This window comes from Diospyros lotus, chromosome 1 (genome assembly GCF_014633365.1).
Source record: "Diospyros lotus cultivar Yz01 chromosome 1, ASM1463336v1, whole genome shotgun sequence".
NCBI lineage: Eukaryota > Viridiplantae > Streptophyta > Magnoliopsida > Ericales > Ebenaceae > Diospyros > Diospyros lotus.
The window spans coordinates 25,098,407-25,122,104 of record NC_068338.1 but is presented as its reverse complement, the minus strand read 5'-3'; the positions used below and the strand labels follow the sequence as shown (position 1 = coordinate 25,122,104).

The following is a 23,698-nucleotide window of genomic DNA, read 5'->3' as shown; positions in this document are numbered from 1 at the left end:
CTCAAGATTATACCGATGGCGATGAAGAAGCAGAAATCTGGAGATGAAACTAACCTTAAGGTTGCAGCGAGGAAGAAGAATAGCAGTTAGCTGCTCGATCCAGAGATGAACGCCAAGAAACAGATCTGGAGTGAGCGTTAGGAACATAGGGTTTCGAGGTGAGGCGGCCTCTCAGTTGGGAGTCCGGATTCAAATGCAGAGGTCGACGGTGGCGTCGGCATCGGTAACTCGAATGGAGACAAAGGGCCGAAGATGAAGGACCAACCGGTTAGCCCTCCGCCTCCGACTCTTCGACCTCTCTGACCTTTCCTTCTTCTTCTCTTCGACCTTCGTCTTCCTCTCCGAGGGATAGTGGTCCGACCTTCGTCTTCGTCTCCGAGGGATAGTGAATAGCGGTGACGGCAGTTGTGGATGGCGGTGAGGGGTGATCGACAGAAAATAAGGAGATTTCTCTCCTATAACAGCGGGGCACGGGTGAAATAAAGGAAGAAGAGGAACTAACCGGGGGGGGTTTGGGGTTTTTGGAGGGCCGCGCTGGGTGGGTTTGCTGGCGAGCGTGGGGGGCGATTCGGGGGGGGGGTTCGGTTTTTTCGGTTATTTTGAGTGAAATAATCAAACCGATAAAATTAACTGATTTTTTTTTGTTAAAATTAACCAAACCTATAAATAATCTTTTAATAACTGAACCGAACCGAACAGACCGGTTCGGTCGGTTCAGTTCGGTTAGTTCGGTCTAACCGAACTAATGCACACCCCTAATTAGAGAGGGCATTTGAGTTTTTTAGACCCTATTTGATAAGCTCGTCGGTAATCTTCCCGGGCAAAATAGTGTTTTCCTTTAAAAAGTCTTAATCATATGATTCACGTGGTCTATATATTTTATAAGAGGGAGTGCTACCTTTAAGGCTTTACTAAAAATATTTATGAATGATTAGGTGATTATGCATTTAAAATACATGTAACTGCATTTATCTATCTGAATGATTGATTGATATGCCTATTCTCTCAAACACCAATTGCAAAGCATATTACTTTTAAATAATGCTATATGGTATTATCAATACATGTGACAATCACATAATATTATTTAGTTAACATTATAATAAAATTTGTAGAGCATTTTTTCATCTTTGTTAACCAAATACTACCATATATATCGATAATTTTAATGACTGATGCCTTGTGCTATTACTCGTTATTTTTATTTTGAATGATGATCTTATTATATTATTTTGTAAATTATATAAATCATTCTTGTGACAGGGTCTCCTTGAACTATCCCTTAATTTTAAAAAATTATAGTTGTGCCCCGAAAGTTTAAAAAATTCTAACACCCTCTTGCCATTGAAAAACTGCCAATATATCTAGAAAATTACTTCAATTATTATTACAGCTCTCTCCTCCCTCTCTGTCTCCCACACCTCTCTACCTCTGTCACAATTGAGGCTAAACTATTAACTTCTAATTCTTGAACACCAAATGACAACAACTAGTCAACTATGGTGGTTGGTGTTGTTTTTCTTTTTTATTTTAATTTTTGTAAAATTAAATAGAAGAGAGGAAAAAAAAATAAATGGTCAATTAAAACTATTTTTTAATGACATGGGAGATCATTTAAATGGATGGGGAAGCTTCACCTTGGGTGTAATTTCTTAAAAATGGATGAAACTGACACCCACTTAACCTTATCTTAGGTGATATTTATATAATTTAGCCTATATTATTTGAGAATTTTTAAAATTAATGTGTCATAATAAAAAAATCACTAAAAAGCAAAAAAGTAAAAAAACCCAAAGTATCATTTTGGGTTAAAAATGATATCTAAAAGACTAAACATCTCGTAGACACCCGAAATGTCTTTGGTAGACTAAAAGAAATCAGGAGATAATTACAGTTTGCTATAGACCATAATCAAGCTCGAGAGGACTATATCATCTTGGGGCTTGTCTTATAATTTTTTTTTTTTTGGGAAGGTCTCGAATGAATTACAAACATGATAATTCTAACGTGTGAAAATCTCTCTAAGAGTTTTGTAAAATAATAGATATTTTTTATAAAAATCCTAATTATAATATATCTCCAAAAATTAAGGATATTTATAACAAATTTTTATACTCAAATATAAGTAACTGATTCCCCATCTCAAATAGATATTTCAATCAAGTTAAACATCTAATTTAAATATCAGAATATTTATCTAAAAATCGTCTTGCATTCTTTAATCATTTTTTTTCTTACAGAGCCTAAATTGACGACGACATTTGCAATAAATCAATTTATTACATTGTTCAAACAATAATAAAAAGTAATATTTTTGTGAGAAAAGAAATGAAAAAATGAAAGGAAGAAAGAATATATTATAAATAGAGAAAGCGAAAAGAAAATGGCATGATGTCAACGTAAAAGGGCACCGCCTAGATGTAGTGGTTGAAGGGCGCAACAGCGAACAGCTTAATCCCAGCAAGGCAGCAGCAAGGATTGACACTTTACACCTGCTGTAATAATTCACTAATTAAAGAAATTACGGAGCCCATTTACTGACAAAAGTAGGCACTCTAACCCTATCAGGCCCAACCTCTTTGACTTTTCAACCTACTTTTTTCTTTTAAAACACAAAAAATATAATGTCAAAAACTCATAAATGTACTTTATATTGTCATCAAAATAATGTGACTTCGACACTTTACCTAATCTTGCCCCTAATATTTTTTTTTCGAAGCTATTTGACTTTTGGGCTTTGCTGAAATAGTTTGATTTTAATGTTAGTTGCTAATTGAATATAATAATTAAATTTATATATTTTAAAAAATATTTTAGTAGAGTCCAATCAAAAGAGTACAGCCTGTACAGCAATATAAATTAATAGAAGCTTGGCTCAATCCATCGTTCCAGAGAGCAAAAAAGATGCTATGAGTCTTTGAATGGCCTTAGTGACTCTTACTCCCTGATGGCTTTATTTTTCAATGGGCTGGTCTTTCGATGGATCTTGAGAGTCTCCGAATGAGTAGGCTTCGGATGGGTCTGCAACACAAGAATAGTCAAAAAAACATGTGGGGAGCTCCTTCACAAGGGTTCTTCGATGCCTAAGTCAAGCAATGCTATAGAATAGAAAGATGTATGTATGTATGTATGTTGTGAGGTTTTGGATGAGTGTCTGCGAATAGGAGTCTTCCAACGGGGTTTAAGGCATGTCTTAGGTCAGAGTCATTGAGTCTTAGATCTAGGTTCTCTTTTTTTTCTTTTTATCATGTAACATGGGGTATTTATAGGCATTAGTGGTGGAGACCATGTGACACGTGGCATGTTGATAGGTGTCCTTACTCTTTGAGGAAAAATACTATTGATGAGGCCGAAAGGCCTAGAGGTACCTTCGAGGATGGAATGCTCCAAAGAGTATCCTTTTGATGGGGTTTCCTGAAAACTCTTCGAAGTCATCGGGGTAACTTGAGTCCCAAAAGACTTTTTGGATAAGTTTTAAGTTTATATGAACTTAAGGGCTTGACTGGTTCGGAGACTCTTCGAAATCTCTAGAAGACTTTCGTCACGAAAACTCTTCAGAATCATCTGAGTCTTCAGCCTTCTCTGAGATACTTATAGAATTTTTATCTCTAATTTGTCTATGGCACCCCACAACAGTGGTAAATGTAATTTATTTTCACACAAGGTAGATCTCATCAATTAATAAAATTAGTTTGAGTTTTAAAAAAATATATTATAATATATTTTATCCATAAATAAGATAAATTTATTATGCTTTAATAATTTTTTTAAATCATTACAATCTTTATACTAAAGTTAATAGATTTATTTATTTTAAGTGGTGTTTATATGTAAAATAAATAATTTATATTAACAAGTAACATTGTAGGATAAACAACATTAAAGTACTAATTAATTACTTGTGTTAATGAACAAGATATTTTTATAAATTATTTTGTTAGGAACTCGTTGACAAGAAAGGTTTGGTAAAGGGAATACATCATGAATTAATTAATCAGCCTTGACATCGTTTAAAAAAGGCTTTATATATGCAGGCCTTCTCAATTATTGAACAATATATGTTTCTGTCTTTCATTTAATTTATGTTTACTATTTTTATTTAAACTAATATTAAATTTTACTATTCATTTTTAGATTAATATTTTAAATTATTTTTAATCCAAAAATTGAATATAAATAATGAAACATCATATTTTTTAATAGTTTAAGAACTCGTCAACAAGAAACCAATAAAAGTTTGGTAAAGAGAATGCATCATGAATTTGTCGGCATTGACATCACTTAAACTAGGTTTTATATATTCAGGTCTCCGAAATATAGTATTTTGTTTTTCATTTAATTTATATTTATTATTCATAGTTAAATTAATATTTTAGTTCATTTTTAGTTTAGAAGTTTAGTTAATTTTTGGATTAAAAATGATTAAAAATATTAGTTTAAATATAAATAATAAATATAAATTAAATGAGAGACAAAATGTCATGTTTCTAATAATTTTGGAAGCTCCAAATATATAAAGTCTTTAGAATATTGAATATTAATTTTGGTGTTTTGGTAGGCATAAGTTGTGCCTGTTAAAACAACACTTATAATGTATATTTTGTTAAACTTAGGTCAGTTAGATATATTTAGAATAATTTAGTCATAATTATTTTCCTATTATATAAACACATTAATTGTCAAATTCAACTCGGTTTGGTTTTTCAAAATTTCATATATGTAAACTATTAAATACAAATAACACTGTTAATATACTTTACAGAGTTAAACATATTTATAGTCACGATAACTTAAGCAAATTTGATTTCGCTATCGTATTTTTTGATATTTCATTTAAATGACATTGAAATTATTAATATCATTTTAAAACTATAACTCTGTTCTTTTTATTGTTTTTAAAGCATTTTTGGTTTTTAATTTTTCAAAACATGGAAAATATGTTTTTTTTTTCGTATTTTCAAATATATATTTTTAAAAATAAGAAAAAAATTGTAAAAAAAAAAAAACTCAAAATAACAAAAAATCATTTTACTTATTTTCATTGCAAATAAACTTAAAATTTTCAAAACGTATAAAACATTATAGACAAAAATAACACGTTTTCAACAATCTTAAAATAGACATTCAAAATACAAAAATGAAAATGAATTCAAAACTCAAAATTAAAAAATAAAACACGAAAAGAATAGCCTTTAATAGAAGGAAGAACCAAGAGACTTTTCTTGGAGTATTCTTAATGAAGAAACGTAAACAAAAAGTTCTAAAAATACTTTTAAGAATCTTGCATGGGATAAGACTTATTTGTAAGAGTTTTAGTTCTAGTTGATATTGAAATACCATAAATATTTATTATGAATCTCCAAACTCTTTGATAAATAAAAGATTTTTCAACTCAAAAAATGTATTTCTTTGAAACTAATTTAAGTACTCTACAAAAGATTCTACACTCTCGAAATGTCAGAGTTAAGTATCAAAAGTATTTATACAATGAAAGTCCTACGCCCTCCGATTAGTTTTTGCTCTACAAATTTTAGATAGTCTTACGATAAACTTTCCTCCTACAAATTTTATTATTATATTCGAGCAATAACACAATATTTTCCTATATAACAATTGTTAAAATTTTAAATTATCAAATTGCCCAGTATCACTTTCTCTCACAAATTCTATAGTTAAATTAAAAAAAAAAAAACTAAATGATCATTTTACACAATATCTCTCTACTCTTTTTTTTTTTTTGTCTTTTTCACTCTCCCTTTTCTGATTTAAAAAAATAAAAATAAAAAATACACAAGCAATTGACAACCATCAAGAAGGGTAATTATGGAACTTTATTACTCTTATGATATATTTAAAAATAAAAATAAATTATGTTAAAACATTACCATCGTGAAATAACGCTTGACACTAGACGATTTAAAAATACAAAAAAATATTTTTTTTATATATAAACTTACACGATTTGATCAATTATATATATATATATAATAAAAATACAAAAGTCAGTATTGCCCTGCGTGGTCATCTCTCCTTCTTTACAATATGGGCATCATCTTTCCCAACCAAGTCTGAATAATTAACAGATGATATATGAAAAGAGTATCAATTATTTAAATTTAAAATTTTGGGTCTTAGGGACTGAAAATGCGGAGAATGGCATTTGTTGACTTAATGATTTGTAGCGGGCCTTCTTCCCATTAAGAACTTGTATTAATTAATGGGCTTTAGGCCTACACAAGCCATCTAATGAATGGGCTTAAACAGAGAGATTACGTCAAATTACAATTACAATTATGGGTTTTTACAGCTAGTGCTCAACACAATTCGATTTGCTAATATTACTAATGTCTGACTGATCATGGTAGTGCATGAAGGTAAGCAAGGGTGAATCCAGGGCTGAGGCTGGGAAGGGCTAAAGTCTGTGCTAACCCTTGTCAAATTTGTTCGTGAATGGAATAATAGGGATAATAGACTCCTTTAACCGTTAATTCTACATATATATACATACATATGGATTGACGCTCGTGCCGACCCCTCCTAGATCCGCTTGTGAAGGTAAGTACTATATTTTAACTAGATTTGAATGACTTTTATTGGTCAACAGTTATAATTGAGTTGCACGATATGAGTTTTTTTGGGTTTTGTTTTTCTAAAAATTGCCTTTTTTGTTGTTTGGGTGCAATTTGAAAATATTGGTGGAAAATCTTTTTTAATATTTGGTTGACACTTTACAGAATTACATATTGACAAAAAGAGATGGATCAATGCAGCTTGAGCTTGACGAACAAAGGCAACGATGTAGGGAGGAGTCAGACAGATAACAGCAGCAATGTAGGAGCTGCTTGAGAAACAAAGGCAGCGACAAAGGATGAGTCGACAGATGACAACCACAACGACGCAGAAGGAATCGACGGACAACGAAGACAATGCCAAAGAAGCTGCTTGATGGACGCGGAAACGACGCTGGATGCTCTGAAAAGGGTCAATTGTGTAGCTCTGACTTCTTGATTTCAACTGGGAAGTCACTTCTTGAAATTTCGTATAGTTTTAGGAAATTACTTTCTATTGACTGAGAAATAATATCTGTTGACTTTGATTTTTTTTATATAAAAAATTTTAAAAAAAAATATTTTTTGACAAACAAACGGAGTCTTAGTTTACTCACAAAATTTGACGACTTGGGCTGTTTTCATTTTACTTATTTGTTGACAGTACTGTTGGTTGGTTATAAATGCTATGTACACATTTAATGATAATAATATTTTTAAAAATATTCATACATTATACCTTTACATTAATATATGATTTAATTAGATAAGTATCATCATAAATTAATGTCCAAATAGCATTTGGTTGCGTTTATTGTAACGTGCCTTTTCATCTTAACTTGAATTCCCTGAAATTGCAGAAGTTGCTTTTAATGTTGTTTTGGTCACATGATGTGTTTTTATTCTATTAATTAATGTCCAATTTTTTTTATTGTTTACTCTTTAGATTCATTTGACATTATGCTGGTAATTGTGTCAAAATTATGATCCTATTTGGTTATCTTTTCTGGGGTTTTTTTTATGTTCCAAAAAATGTGAGAATAATACTTGAAATTTTTAAGGTAATTTCCCATATTGGGTTTGGAGCGAGGGTATTGTGATAAATTGGAGGAGGTGTCGTTTGGAAATTTTGAGAAGGGCCCGGGTGATGTAAAATTCTAAACATTAGAGACAAAGTGTAATTTATTCAAAGTTTCAACAAACTCATAAAAAATTTCCAAACTATATGGGGTCAAATTTGAATATCTGTGACAATGCGGACACTGCGACTGCCGGATTGCCACCGACGACCTTCAATTTTGCAGGGCTAAATCATGCCTTAGGGCTAGGGCTTGGAGTCCACGGCAAGAGACGACCGTTGATTAACTGAAGTAGATGGTGTGGCAGTGGAAATTAGCCACAAAATGAGGGTTTCAGCATGAAATTGATCGCGTTTAATCAATTTCGAGAGGTCTTTGATAGCAGGCCTTGATTCAAGAAGCTGTAAAGAAGATATTTGAGGAAATTTGAGAGAAAATTGTGAATATTTGAATGGATTTCCGGGCTTAGTCTGGCAATAAGTTATTGTTGCAACAGCCTTTTTGGCTGAAACAGAAATGGAAAAGAATAAAAGGAAACTGATGAAAAATGACAAGTTGTGACACTTGTCGATAATGAGTGACGAGTTTCTCGTCTGAAAAAATAATGGAACCCAAAGAATAAGACATGTGAAAGAGATAAATCAGGAAACTTAATAGTCCTAGATTTCAATTTCAAAACAACAATCCAAATCATGATGGAACAAATTTTAAACAAGATCGTTAGGACCACCAGACTATGCCCTGGAGGCTAAAGATTGTGTATTATGGTAGCATGCATGGACATGTAAAAAAAAAGAAGAATGTAATGTATGTTTTAAGATTAATTTAATTTTAATTTAAAAAATAAATAAATAATTCATTATATTTTAAGATTAGATTCAATTTATTTATTTTATTTTAAAAAATATCAAAAATAAGATCTTGTCCTTTCAATTTATCTATTGTATATAGCTTTTTATATTGGGTTCTTTGAGTGCGTTTAGTCTTTTATTTTTAAAAAAAAAAATTAAATAAGTTAATATATTTTAAAATTCAAGCCCAATTTATCTATTGTATTTTAAAAAATCTCAAAAATAAGATATTGTCCTTTCAAATTTAAAAGTCAAAACCGGTAAAATAGGAATGAAGAACAATGATTAAGAGGTTGTTTAACTTTGTGTTTATTTGATTTATTGTTAATTTCATTTTATTTGTATTAACAGATATACTTTAAAAATAAGTTTAACACTAAGTCTAGGGACAGAGTGATTGGGTCGAACAATAGCCTCCTCCAATGCCAAAGCACAGGGCTAAACCCGAAGGTCCATTTGGAAGACTTTCGGATCTTAATAATGCTTTCATAGTCATCGTTAAAATTTCTTTTTTAAGTTCATTGAGAAGAGAATAGATTACGGTTTAACTTATTTTTGTTTGAATATTTAATAAATTAGAAAAAATTGAATTCTTTTCAATGAAAAGGTAGAAAATAGTTTTAATGTCAAATTTAAATAAAAAAACCCACATTTTTAGATGAAGTAAGGGAATTGGTCCTCTCCAACTCTTTTTCTCTTTTCTTTTAAAATAATTTCTAAACATGAGATCCTTTCAATATTTTTAATTTCAAGCTTAAAAATTGACTCTTCGAGTTAAGTTTGACCTCAACAAGATTCAATTTAACTCGATTCGATTGTAACTTTACTTATTATTGACAAAAAAAAAAAAAAGAAAATTTCAAGCATTTAAAAAATATTGAGAAATATCCTGAAAAAATACTAAAAATTTCATTATCAATGAGAAGGAAATAAACAATCATATCAAATTTATCACTTGATCAAAAGGTTAATTACAATAGCTTTTCACATTGTAATTGTTATGGTTCTAATCATATATTGACCAAGAATGTGTTGGGGTGTTATTTTTTGGGTTCTCAGATTCCATGTTCAAGTCTTGATCAAGAAATAGTTCAGCAGATAAAGAGTGATCTTGAAAAATGAAAAATATTTGCTACCCTCACGTTTGCAGTTGTGTTAGGGTCAAAATCTGCTTGTTGAATTTCCTGATTTACCTCTTTTGTTAAAATTATAGGGTCGAACAGTAAGGACGTTCGTGATGATACGTTAACCAAAAAAATATATATATAAAATGTGTTCATATAAGCTTATATTTAGTCTTCAAATAAAGATGTATTTCCAAAAAATGTGCCCTCAACCACCAAAAAAATATTTCTTTAATCCTCAATTTTTTTTTTTTTTTTTTTTTTTTGGGGGGGGGGGGGGTGGATCTTCTTTAACCATGGTTAGGGTAGTAGGTAAATGGGTATGGTGTAATATAATAAGGGTTTAAGGTTTAAAATTTAAAATTCAGTGTGTGTATATATGTATATATAACAAACTTGACGATGACATGCAATCAATTAAGGATATGTTGATCTAATTAATAATAATTAATAGGTTAAGTGTTGATGTAAAGGAAGTATAGTGGCCATTTTATAATTAAGTGATTAGAGTTCAAATTCTTTGAATAAAAATTCACGTACAAATGTTTATTTATGTCAATTATAAGTCAACCAAAGACTAGTTTCGTTTAAGTTTTCAAATCCTTTTCTTTGGGTTAAGGCGGTGGGTAAATGGGCATGCATAGAATATATATATATATATATATATAGAGAGAGAGAGAGAGAGAGAGAGAGAGAGGAGAGAAAAGTAATTTTAAAAAAATGCATTCAAATATATTATATCAATAAGGTTAACAATAATAAACAAAACTTTTCCCCTTTTTTTTTTTTTTTTGTCTCTTGTGCAAATTAAATAGAAATTAGAAATTCAAGCAAAACCAAATATGAGTTGTTATAACAGTGATAAAGCTGAGCATTGGAGACACCAAATTAACGATCAAAATGGGTAAAAACCTTCTTTGAATGATGAGAAAAACACCTTAAAAATTCAGCAAAATCAGACCAAAATCGCCCCCATAACCGTAGCTTCAAGCTGCTGCTGCTGCTGCTGCTCTCTATGTGTGTGTGTGTGTGTGTGTGTTTTTCTTTTTTATATTTATTTTATGATTGGATCCTCAAGTAGAAGGGGGGGGCGGCCATGCCATCGATAAGGAGGAGAAAGGCAGGCTGACCGGTTCAAGAAGACGACGTTGACTTTGTAGGAAAGAAAATTGGAATAAAATTAAAGCCAAAGAAATTGGGACAGACACTCGCCCCGACAACACTACTTCAATATTTCTACATCAAAATTCCTTCTTTCTTTCTTTGCCCAAACGCGTGCAACTTTCCAATCCCTCTCCTTTTTTCCTCTTTCACTCGGAAGCCTACATCTGTCTCTCTCGCTCTCTCAGGCACACATCAAACCATTGGTGGTGGCGTCCCTGACTCTATAAATTCACCGTAGCCTAATCTTGACCTTTCCAAGCTTATAGATAATGCCATATATGGCGTCGCCGTTTGTGGGAGAGCCACCAACGGGTGACATGCCGCCGGGCTATCGCTTCTACCCAACTGAAGAGGAGCTCGTTTTGTTCTACCTTCGCAACAAGCTCGCCGGGAAGCGCCCGGAGATCGACCGTGTCATCCCCGTCGTCCATGGCATTTACCAGCTCGAGCCGTGGCAGCTCCCAAGTGCATCTCGTTTTCTTTTGTTTTGTTTTTGGTTTTTTTAAATAACCCACACATCAAGTATACCAAATAACCACACACACAGAATATTTACTGTGATGCTTTTGGTTGGTCGCAGAGCGTTCGGGAGAGTTGTGCCGGAAAGACACTGAGCAGTGGTTTTTCTTCACGCCGAGGCCGGAGAGGGAAGTTCACGGAGGGCGGCCCTGCCGGACCTTGGCTTCCGGCTACTGGAAGTCCAGCGGCTCTCCCGACTACGTGTATTCATCATCGGATGGAAGAGTGATTGGGTTGAAGAAGACAATGGTGTTTTACAAAGGCAAGGCTGGATCTGGAAAAAAAACCAAGTGGAAGATGAATGAGTACAGAGCCATTGAAACAGAAGAAGAAGCTGCAATCCCGAGGGTAAATAATGGAACTCCCAGCCTCATTTCTTCATCCCTTTTTCATTATCAAAGCTAATTTCACGACTCACGACTCATAAATCACCTTAATTCTTTATGTCAACGGTCAACCCATATATTATCTCTCGCTATAGCATCTCAGGGTGTCGACCTGTGACTTTTCAAATGGTATCAGATTCAGCCCATATAATATCTTTACCCAATATATATATGAAGGCCGAAAGAATTAATTGTTTTGAAACTTGGGGGACCGGCCGGGGTCATAAACCTATAACAAAAAGTCATCTTCGATTAATTTGCATTTTTAGTTGAGTACCCTGGATGCTACTTCTTATTCTTACGATCATTCATTTGTAATGATGCAGGTAAGGCATGAGCTGAGTTTGTGCAGAGTTTACGTCGTATGGGGAAGCTTCCGAGGATTTGAACGCCGGCCAGTAGGGGCGGAGGACGTCGGAGCAGTGAGGCGGCGGGTTCACAGATATGATGGCTCCGCGACTAGAGCTTCTCAGGAGTCTAAAAGAGTGGAGAAAGCAGGCTCCTCTGAAAGTTCATCATATTTAGGAGAAGAGCAGTTTGACGTTGCAGAGACCAAATCGGGCTTGGCTGCTGCAAGTAATGGCGGCCTAGTCCCGGACTTGGAACCCCTATGGGAGTGGGAGCAGCTCAATCTGATCTAACTAGCAAGAATTAAGTTGCCTCTTTGTTTGTATTAAGTAAGAATAGTATGGATAATGTAATTTATACATTATTTATGTACACTTTAAACTGGGGTTTAAGTTTAGTTAATTTTAGTTAAGTCTTAATAAATTTTAATACTTAATAATTATTTTTCGTCAAATTCTATTAACGGAACTTAATATAATATATATATTGATATAAATATCAAAATTACCTGATTGTGGGTACTGAATTATAATAAAAATTAAAATTTAGTAAATATAGTGATAAAAATTAAAATATAATAAATAATTTATTACGTTCAATGACTAATAATATGATTTAACCGTATAATTAGCATATATGGGTATGCAATTGCCATACAAATACGAGTTAATAGTTTATAAGAGATGAAAACAAAAATTTGAAAAGATTTAAAAGAATTGGAGCAAGAAATAATTAGAGGAGAAAAGATAACCAAATATGAGCTAATTGAAATGACATTGGCGATGGGCCATTCAAATTTATTATCAAGGGCCCATTTATAGGCAATTATCAAACTGGATTTGGGTTACATTCTCTACCTAATATGGAATTATGTTTACCAAAAAGGAAATTTAAATTAAAAATTTGAGTAATTATCTAGCAATTAGTGGTGGTAGAAAGTGTCGACATTTTATTGGTAGGAGCATTTGTGTGATGTATGAGAGATAGCAATAGGTCATGTATTTATTTCATTTATATGCTCACATAGACATATATTAAAAACTTAAAACTTAAAATCTTATTGGACCACGTGTTTATATTATTAATTAAAAAGGGAATGACAGTTTCTCACTTCGATTTGAAAAATAACTATCAATAGTGATAGAATTGACTAGCAATAACACCACAATCCAAAATAAAGTGAATTGGGTGATTAAAAACTTTAGTCTAAATTAAAAATTTGCTACCTCAAATAAAGGATTTAGTGCAAATGAAATTAATTGATAAAAATGTTTGATAACTTAAAGGGAATGAAAACAAGAGCAAATAATACATAATCAATTTTTGAGTGGTTAAATTAAATGATTTAATCTACTACCTTAACTAAGATTTTAACACCTTTACTAAATCCTCTTACTTAATCACAAGTAAACTCTCTAGTCCCTAAGACTAGATATTACAATCTTCTACTATTAAAGTAGATCTTCTAGCACACTTGTCAGGAAAATACAATAAGATTATAATATGAGAATATTTAAGAGGTTTATCTCTCAGTTACAAGTCATTTCAAAAAATAATATAAGGTTTGAATTAATGAATACAATTAAAGAATAAAGCCTTAAAAAAAAAAAGAAAAAAACAAAGAACAATTGAACTTAAGAGTAGTTAGAACAAATTGATTTGTTACAATAAATTCACTAACCTTCTTAAATGATCCACTAGCTCTGAATTTATAATGCTAGTGCTTGACGAGTCATTTGAAAAATATGGTCATTGATGGTACTTGGGGATATTAAATGAGCTTCAGAACTAATATTTGAAAAATTTTAAAAAAAAAAAAATAGTCGACAAATTTTAAGAATCAATAGATACATTAATGCAAAGATTTAAAATCTAGTCAACGTATAAGAAGTAAAAAAATAGTTGACATGCTGGAAAATGGTGAACTGATATGTATGCAGTGGCTATCGATCGCTAATGGTCGAGAGCCAACTTTTGACTTGATCAAAGTCGGTTCACAGCAAGACTAAAGATGGTTGATTGTTCTTTAGAATCGATTGATAAATTAGTGCAAAGATTTGAAAAAATATTGACATGAGGAGTAAAAAATTATCGACATGTTAAAAAATGGTCGATTGGTTTGTATGTAGTGATTGTCGACCGCTCATGGTTTGAAGCCAACTTTTGATCGGTTGACAACAGGGTTAAAAACTATCAATTGTTCCTTAGAATCAATCGACAATTTGTCTTTTATTTTTAAAATATTTTTACTTCATTTCCCAATACTTTAAAACTCATTTTGATAAAATAAATTCAAATGAATCTTATGATATAAAAACTTCATTTTTCAAGTGCCCTCAATATGTTTAACATAGGATTGATAATATTTGAAATTGATTTTCATTTTGAAACCAAATCATCTTGTAAAATAATTCAGGGCATAAAGATAAAAACAAACAAGAAAATAATGTTAAAATTAAATTCAAAAAGAAATAAGTATAACAAATTCAAATGTATGAACTAAAGAGTACAAAACAATCTTGTTCTTAAGTTCTTAAGATAAATTTTAAAAGGAAATAAAATAAACTTACAAGGATGTGAAAAATTGATGTGAACCCCACGAAGGAAGGTGAGACCCGACGATCAAAAATGGTTCATTTGCCAATGATCGTTCTAAAACAGATTCATAATAAAGAAAACAAAGGATCTTGACCCGTTATCTATAAAGAGATAAAAACCAAAGGTATAAGAAGGTAGGGTTGACGCCACACTCAAGATAGATGAGAAGATTTGTGAGTGATAAGTTAAGGATGAACGCCACAAGATAAAATCTTGATAAGTTCAAAATAGTTCGTTGAAGAACCAAAGAGAAAACTCTCACAAAATAATATTGATCAAAAACTAAATTTCTCTTGGGTTACATTGGCTTATATAGCCGAACTCAAATTCTAAATTAGAAGGAAATAAACCAAATCCTAGGCATATTAGGAATTGATTACAAGAAGGAAATAACATAATCTGATAAAGAAACAAGAATTATCTGAAATAGAAAAGATTTAAAATAAATGAGAAAATAAGAGAAGCTTGGATCTTATCAATCAATCAATCAATCATTCCCAAATCTTGCAAATCTTGTCAATCAATCAATCAACCCATCAATTTGGCAATCTTGTCAATCAATCAACCAATCAATCAATCAACCTCAAATCTGGCAATCTTGTCAATCAATCAATCAACCCCAAATCTGGCAATCGTGTCAATCAATCAACCAATCAATCAATCAACCCCAAATCTTGCAATCTTGTCAATCAATCAACCAATTAATCAATCATTCTCAAATCTTGCAATCTTTTCAATCAATCAAATCTATTAACCCCATATCTTGTTATTGGGCCTCCATAAATGCTCAACAGATATTGGGCCTCCATGAATGCTCAACAGATCTTGGGCCTCCATTAATGCTCAACAGATCTTGTGAGGCTTTAGCAACCTGATTCACATCATAGAAATTATTATGAATTTTTGAATTTGAGAGATTTATCTCTTTTATCTTGTTCTTCAATGAACAAAACTTCGAACTTATCAATGGAGTGATTCCTTTGTGGCGTTCAAAACCCGAACTTATCAAAGATCTGGGCAGTCTTTGTAGCGTTCAACAATTCTTGGTTCTTGCTTCCGTATAATCAACGGGTCTAGATTTTAATATAGTCTAGGTTCTTGGTTCGTGAATCAACGGGTCGGGAATTCTTTGCCTTCTACTCGATTTTGGCTTTTCTGGGGTTCATTTCAATCTTTTGTGGGTTCCTTTGGTCTTGTCCCATCGCGGGTTCACATAAAAAATCCCTCAATATCGAAGGATGTAAATAAACAATCTTGTTCTTAATTGAATAATTATCATTCTTGATTTTCATAAGATATATTATCTTTTTAATTATACAATTTTGTAACCTATTATTGTAAAGTTATATTATAAATCTGTAACAAATATTGATTTAACTTTTAAACAATTATCTAAATGATCATATGAATAATATTTACAAGAAAATGTAAACAATTATGTTATTAATAAAAATTTAGATTACTATAAAAAATTGTTTGCAGTGCTCCCAATTATCATAATAATCATATCCATATAAAACTTAAAAGCAATTATATTGTTATAAAAATTATTTTCAGTTATTTTAAAATTAAAGAGATTGAAATTGTCTAAACGATCATATAAATAAAATTTATATACTTTATATTAATTGTCATTATGTTGTGATATCCTTCTCATAATTTTTAATTTTAAAATAGTAAACTTAAGATCAAAATTATAACTTCCCTAATGAGCTGGGCTTCCCAGGCCGACAACCGAGGTTAGTGGGCTGGGCGGATGGGCTCCCGTTGGGTTATACATGTTGGGCTTGCCCCCGATTCCAACACCCACTCCTACCTACCCTCGTTAGCCCGACGCACGCAGCTGCATGGCACGGAAAGAAAGAAGTTGTGGCTACGCAAAGGAAACCTAGCGTGTCGTCGTGAGGTTTCCAATGTTGTCCTCTATGTCTATGGTCCATAGGGACTATAAGATACCAAATTTGTTATTAAAAAAAAAGTTTCAGGAAATTATTATTTAGGCGGAGGGCCCCCCACATGCCTAATATGTTAAAATGAAAAGATGCCGCATGTGATGTGGAGTGTATCACCATCCCATTCAATACATCATATATATATATATAGTATAACAATTCAATTATATTTTTAGATTAGATTAGATTAGTTAGTTTGATGGCATATAGGTTCTATTTGTGGAAGTGGAAGTGGAAGTGGAAGTGGAAGGTTACGGCAATTACCCACAACAAACAAACAAACAAACAAACATCCACTCACCCACGCAAAGTCCCATCACATTTTTATAATCAAAATTGGAGCATCTTCTCCTTCGAACTGCACGGTGATTCCTCTCTGTCTGGATCTGCCCAACCTCCGTTGAAATCCTCTCTCTCTCTCTCTCTCTCCAACTCCGCCCCTCTTCCATGGCAACTCTTTTCCGGCTACCCCCGCCTCCTCTTCAATATCCCTCCGCTTCCAAAATCCCCAATTCTCCATTCTCTCCTCCACTTCCCCTTTCCCGAAGAATCCACCGCCCAAAGTTCGGTAACTTCCTGGACTTGACCCCCCAATCGGCACCAGTCTCTCTTGACTTCGATCTCCCCTTTGCCGATCCCTCCAGCCGCCGCCGCCCCGATGTCATCGTCATCGGCGCCGGCCCTGCCGGCCTCCGCCTCGCCGAGAGGGTGGCCGGCTACGGAATCCAAGTTTACTGCGTTGATCCCTCCCCACTCTCTATGTGGCCGAACAATTATGGAGCCTGGGTTGATGAGTTTCAGAGCCTGGGGCTGGACCATTGCTTGGACAAGACCTGGCCAATGGCTTGTGTTTATGTGAATGATCACAAGACCAGGTTCTTGGACCGGCCCTACGGCAGAGTCAACAGAAAGGCCCTGAAGATGGACTTGTTGCAGGGCTGCGTTTCCAATGGTGTTAAATTTCACAGGGCCAAAGTTTGGGGAGTGAAGCATCAGGAGTTTGAGTCCGCAGTGGTATGTAGCGATGGGAGTGAATTGAAGGCCAGTTTGGTTGTTGATGCCAGTGGATTTTCCAGTGGTTTCATAGAGTATGGCAAGCCAAGAAACCATGGTTTTCAGATAGCTCATGGGATTTTGGCTGAGGTTGAAAGCCACCCGTTTGATTTGGACAAGATGGTTCTGATGGATTGGAGGGATTCTCATCTGGGCAATGAGCCATATCTCAGGGCTAGTAACTCCAAATTGCCGACCTTCTTGTACGCAATGCCGTTTGACGAGAAGTTGGTGTTTTTGGAAGAGACTTCACTGGTTAGCAGGCCGGTTTTGCCGTACATGGAGGTGAAGAGGAGGATGGTGGCAAGGCTTAGGCATCTGGGGATTAGAGTGAAGGCCGTGGTGGAGGTTGAGAAGTGCTTGATACCAATGGGGGGGCCTCTGCCGGACATCCCCCAGGGCGTGGCGGCGATTGGTGGGTCAGCCGGGCTGGTCCACCCCGCCACCGGGTACATGGTAGCGCGGTCCCTGGCTGCAGCCCCGGCATTGGCTGACGCCATCGCCGAATGCCTTGGCTCGACCCGGATGATCAGGGGAAGGCCCCTGCGGCAGAAGGCATGGGATGGGCTGTGGCCGGCTGAGAAGAGGAGGATAAGGGAATTCTACTGCTTCGGGATGGAGACATTGCTGAAGCTTGATTTGAACGGGACAAGGAGGTTTTTTGATGCTTTCTTTGATTTGGATGCTTACTACTGGCAAGGCTTTCTGTCCTCGAGATTGAGCCTGGGAGAGCTGGGGATGCTGAGCTTGTCCCTGTTTGGGCACGCTTCCAATCCTTCCAGGCTTGATATTGTCACAAAGTGCCCCGCTCCATTGGCTAGAATGGTGGGCAATCTTGCCCTCGAGGCTATTTAGTTTTGAAGGCGTGGTGGGGTGAAGAATGTGGCATGTTTTGTTTGATTGAACACACAGGAATTCATCAAAATGTTTACAATCAATCTTCTGTTTATCTAAAAGTAACCTTGTTTTTATATATTATTATTATGATGATGATAGAATTCAAGACTAAATTTTAAAAATAACAAATCTGTTGCAAATGAAATTTAACTCAAATTACAATTTAAGCAAGCAAAGCAAAGTTGCAAAATTTATACGTTTTGGCATTATATGTTAAATTGTTACCAGCTGGCACGTAGCACTCGGCAATGTGACATCTCGAAATAATAAAAAAATTCAATATTTCAATTTGGTAATTCCATTTTATTACCCAATTGAATATCTTTAACTTAACAGAGACCATACAATTATAAATATCTAGTCTCTTTCAATTTATATAAATGAGTGATCTCCATAGCTAAAATCATTTGAGTACAAACTCTTCATCCCTTTTTTTGAGTTTTATTATTAATTTGAGTATTGAAGATTATATTAAGAGTGTGTTTGGAGGGGGTGAAAAATGGGGTGAAATTCATTTTTCATCCAAATATTAGGAAATTCTATCAAACAATTTTTTTTTTCCCACAAAATTTGAATTCCATTTTAATTTAAAAAGTAAAAATTTTTCTTGAAATCAAGGGATTGAAATTTCTAAGAAGTGAGGTGAGAATTAGAATACCCCACTTTCCATTCTCAATTAAACGCACCTTCAAGCATAAAATTTATATGAAAAGAAAATATTTTCTAGACAATTGAATTATCTAGAATTAAATTTTAAATAAAATGTTAATTGAAGGTATTTGATTAGTTTAATTTTTTATCTAAAAATTGTTATACTTTTTTAACTTTTGATGTTTGATTGTCATTATTTTTTATTGAAATAATCACATACACGTATGTAGATAATCACGAATCAAATACACAAATCAATAATTAATAATATAAAATAATCAAATATACATATACAAAATAATCAAATAATCTGGTAGTGGGCCTCTAGTTGCCTAACAAGTTCAACCACAGTCGTCGTCGTTGTCGTCCTTCAGCCATTGCCAACAATACTATTATTGGTCGTCGCTACCAGTCGAGTCACCATTCATCATTGCCACCTATTGTGCCGAGGAATCGCCACACCTACATCGCAACCTTTTGTCTTCCTCCAGTAGCATGTTTGTCCGTCTTCTTCAATCACCGTCCACGCCTTCGTCGTTGCCCACACCTCAACCGATGGTCGTTGCCTACGTCTTCTCCAATCACCACCCAAACCTTCGCCATCACTTATGTTCTGCAAGTCGTCAATGACTGCTGTTGCTCACTACTTGTCAATGGTCATTGTTGCTTACTACTCGTTGATGGCCGTCGGTTTAAGATGTCGTTGCTCATTGCTCGTCAATTGCCGAATCTAGGCAATTCTTCTCTTATCTTCTCATTTGATGTGTGGTGATGGAAGGGAAAGGCTAAGTATGTGGTGGGTGAATTTTTACATTTTCATAAAAAATTGCATCTACCCCCATAAGAAACTAATTCTAACAAAAATAAAAAAATAGCATCACGTAATCACAAGTGAGAAAATATTTTTTATGAAAATTTGATCAATCAAACACCTTAAAAGTTAAAATTTAAATAAAAAATAATTATTTTTTATAAAAAAAATAGCCGATCAAATAGAACCTAAAGGAGCTAATATTTCCTCATTCTCTAATAAGTGCAGTTCTGGAGAGTCCATCTTGAGATACAAATTCTAAAGAGTACCTGATGATTGGTCCTACTTTCCATCGTCACATTATTATCCTTTTATTTGTATTGAATAAATTTAATAGGGATTAAATAAACACATAAAATTTGTATCTTCAGGTAATATTTTGTTAATTAAAATTTGAGTTAACAAAAATAAAATATAAAAAATATTCTAAACAAAACTATTTTCTATTATATTTGTTAAATTTATCTAATAATCATTAGAAAAAAAATCACACGACTCCTTATTTGAAATTTTTTAAATAAATTATTTGAAAATTTATTTTTTCTCTTTCAAATAAATTTATTTTGAACTTTATAGATAAATAAAATGACTCATATACCCTCCAATGCATTACAAAAAATTTAACAAACAGTTTATCTAATAAAAATTTTAAAATATTTTTCATTCTCATTATAACTATTTTATAAATTTAAAAAAATATTTTAATCTTATTTTAAAATAATATTATGTTACCCATTGTAATAAACCTTATCTTGAAATATAATCACCTACTACAAACTCAATCACCAATTAACACCCACCCAATTCTCGTACATAATCGAACATTCCATTCCATGTGTACGTTAAACTACAAATTAAAGCGAAAAAAAAAATCTCAGGTATAATGACAAATTGGAGATTTGGTCCGAATATCCCAAAGGCATCCTGTCTTCAAGTTTACTTTAGTATTTTATATAACATTTAACATTAAATACTCAAATAATTATCTGAATATTAATTATGTGTGTCACGTATTAAATGTCAAAAACTTAATATATCTAAATAACATCTCAATTATCTAAATAAGAAAAAAATGTGGGTTGTGGAAACATGATTTTTACACCAGCTTTAATGTTGTCACGTTTTTTATATATCATATATTTTTATGTAAAATTATAACTCGTTAATATTCAAGCATGAAGAAATTGAGAAGAAGTTATGATCAGAAAAATTCATAATTATCAAGCTTAATTAATTTCTTAATGAAGATTATTATGTAATAATATCTTAATTTCTTTTATCATTCCAATAATAATGCATATACAGACATAAATAAATAAATATATAATTCATGTAAGCATATGTTATCTTTCTGATCAAAAGTGGAGCAAGTAATTTGCCGGCAACAACTCCTCTCTTCCATCTGAAGTCATCATCTAAGCTAATCCATTCAAGCACAGATGACGATCAGCTTCTCCTATCTATCTGTCTATCTATCTATCTATATATATATATATGTAAACTCGGCCCAACAAATGAAATCATACGATCGAGCTCTCAGTCTCAGACCCAGCTCTTATATATCATTCATACATAATATATATTCTTAATCTCTTAATTATATCAACTTAATTACATTAATTAATATTATTGTTCCATGGATGCCAGCAGGAAGAGCAGCGATGGGACGGCGATCAACATTCTGGACTCGTCCAAGTCCACCAAAGCCGCCACGGAAGCTGCCCAACACGGCGGAGGAGGGGGGAGGAAAGGCGTCGCCATCTTCGACTTCATCCTGAGGCTCTGCGCCATTGCACCTGCTTTGGCCGCCTCTGCTACCATGGGGACTACTGCCGAAACCCTTCCCTTCTTCACCCCGCTCTTCCAGTTCCAAGCCCAATACAATGATATTCCAACTTTTACGTACGTCTATATATATATATGTGTGTGTGTGTGTGTGTGTGTGTATACACCATCACTTGATATTTGCTGCCTCGTTCATTCTATATGGCTTCTTAACATACGTATATATGTTAAAGATCTCACAGTTATAAAATAAACTCACTCGACCAAATAAGATGTATATGGTTTTTAAAATAAAAGTTACAAACTCTCTCACTATACAACTTTTGTACAAGCAAAATAAAAAATCCTCACAATCCTAGATATATAACGACGGTAACCCAAATACAACCTCTCTTTGATTCGTCCTTTGTATGTTTTGGGCTTTTGGGGGGAAAGGTCTAGGTTGTTTTAGGTGGATGGTTGGTTTTGTAATCTTTCCTTTTAGCTCAAGTGAGCTTTGGCCTTGGCGTTTATGCCCAGTTCCATGTCCCCTTGCAAGGGTAATCTGGTTCTTGGTTTTCAGTTCTCCAATAATTGTCATCTACCCAAAAAAGAAAAAACACAATAACCTAGTTACAGCCACTTTTTGATTGTTAAGGTGTCACCTCACAACAAGAAGAACAGTACTAGAGAGTCTCAATAATCTTGTCAAGTTTTCTTATTCCTATCATTCTTAATTAGATATCACTCATTAACAAGTTGTGACCTACTTTATGAAAACTCAACTTGAGAAACTGAATTACAATCTCTTGCTCTGATATAATGAGATTTGACTACTCAACAATTATATTAAAGGATCTATAATTCTATAACCCCTTACATATCTAGATTTGATTTTCCTTAAAAGAAAACAATGGCATCGATCTAGCTAGTTTGACATTTGAGCAGTTATTAGCAACAAATAATATAAGCTCAAAGAAGGCACCTCAATTTATGAAATTCTACGCTTATCTGCAACTTCTAAAAAATGACCATATATGTATATCTATATATAATTGCAATCTTACTTGTGTACGTATTGCATGCTTGCAGTTTCTTCGTCATCACCAATGCAATCGTGGCTGGGTATCTTTTCCTCTCCTTGCCTTTCTCCATAGTGTGCATCGTTCGCCCCCATGCATTGGGACTGAGGCTACTGCTTCTCATCTTGGACACGGTGAGCATTAATCAAAAATCCCAACTTATATCTTCGCCCACGAGAAGTTCGATGAATTGCGTAGCAGCGTAAAGAGAGTGTTTGCTTAAAATTACAGGTGATGATGGCTTTCACCGCAGCAGCTGCTTCGGCCGCAGCGGCCATCGTCTACTTGGCACACTCCGGCAATCCCAGCGCGAATTGGGCCCCCATCTGCCAGCAGTTCAATAACTTCTGCAAAAGTGTTAGTGGAGCTGTGGTGGGTTCGTTCATTACGGCGGTGCTGCTCGTGTTTCTGGTTCTGCTCTCTGCTGTGGCTCTTCGAAAGCATTGAGATCAGAACGGAGACTTTCTGTGAGATATATATATTCTGCAGTGCTTGTATGCATATTGGGTTTCATTTTCCTGGAAAAATGAGCTTTTTTCTGGGGGGGTGTGGAGTGAAATTTTCTTGTCATTGCTGTTAACTGGGTCAGATCCGTCTCTGTCGTTTTTCATTTCTCATGAATTGGACTTGTTAAGTTTGGCGTCATAACTTCACCTTGTACATGTAATTATGAAAATATAATATATATGTATATATATATATATCAGGCCTAAGAAAATTTGTGATTTTAATTTATATTAATACGAGAAGATTATGTTGTTTATCAAGAAATATAATATTTGCTCGACTTGAACAAAATGAGAGGTGGAGTGAGCTCCATCCACCCTTACATGCTCGCGTTGAACAAATCAAATATTAATTTTTTTATAAA

The 23,698-nt window shown here is 33.6% G+C and overlaps 3 protein-coding genes across 3 annotated transcripts; all 3 read left to right on the top strand.

Moving 5' to 3' along the window:
* Nucleotides 1-10,870: 10,870 nt before the first annotated feature.
* LOC127811177 (NAC domain-containing protein 90-like) lies at nt 10,871-12,473 on the top strand. Its single transcript, XM_052350885.1, has 3 exons — nt 10,871-11,231; nt 11,347-11,633; nt 11,998-12,473. Exons 1-3 carry the CDS (start codon nt 11,036-11,038, stop codon nt 12,310-12,312), a joined length of 798 nt encoding a protein of 265 aa, XP_052206845.1. The 5' UTR covers nt 10,871-11,035; the 3' UTR covers nt 12,313-12,473.
* A 4,386-nt stretch (nt 12,474-16,859) lies between these two features.
* LOC127797185 (capsanthin/capsorubin synthase, chromoplastic-like) lies at nt 16,860-18,593 on the top strand. Its single transcript, XM_052329812.1, has one exon. The coding sequence runs from the start codon at nt 17,017-17,019 to the stop codon at nt 18,475-18,477; it is 1,461 nt and encodes a 486-aa protein (XP_052185772.1). The 5' UTR covers nt 16,860-17,016; the 3' UTR covers nt 18,478-18,593.
* A 2,895-nt stretch (nt 18,594-21,488) lies between these two features.
* LOC127814116 (casparian strip membrane protein 3) lies at nt 21,489-23,476 on the top strand. The gene is made up of 3 exons (XM_052355382.1): nt 21,489-21,883; nt 22,838-22,961; nt 23,059-23,476. Exons 1-3 carry the CDS (start codon nt 21,618-21,620, stop codon nt 23,272-23,274), a joined length of 606 nt encoding a protein of 201 aa, XP_052211342.1. The 5' UTR covers nt 21,489-21,617; the 3' UTR covers nt 23,275-23,476.
* The last annotated feature ends 222 nt before the right edge of the window (nt 23,477-23,698 follow it).

Bases quoted from the DNA above. Each gene is read 5' to 3' on its own strand.
- LOC127811177 (XM_052350885.1), top strand. From the start codon at position 11,036: ATGCCATATATGGCGTCGCCGTTTGTGGGAGAGCCACCAACGGGTGAC. The intron at 11,232-11,346 runs GTGCATCTCGTT...GGTTGGTCGCAG, and splicing joins CGAGCCGTGGCAGCTCCCAA to AGCGTTCGGGAGAGTTGTGC. The intron at 11,634-11,997 runs GTAAATAATGGA...GTAATGATGCAG, and splicing joins AAGAAGCTGCAATCCCGAGG to GTAAGGCATGAGCTGAGTTT.
- LOC127797185 (XM_052329812.1), top strand. From the start codon at position 17,017: ATGGCAACTCTTTTCCGGCTACCCCCGCCTCCTCTTCAATATCCCTCC.
- LOC127814116 (XM_052355382.1), top strand. From the start codon at position 21,618: ATGGATGCCAGCAGGAAGAGCAGCGATGGGACGGCGATCAACATTCTG. The intron at 21,884-22,837 runs GTACGTCTATAT...GCATGCTTGCAG, and splicing joins AATGATATTCCAACTTTTAC to TTTCTTCGTCATCACCAATG. The intron at 22,962-23,058 runs GTGAGCATTAAT...TTAAAATTACAG, and splicing joins TGCTTCTCATCTTGGACACG to GTGATGATGGCTTTCACCGC.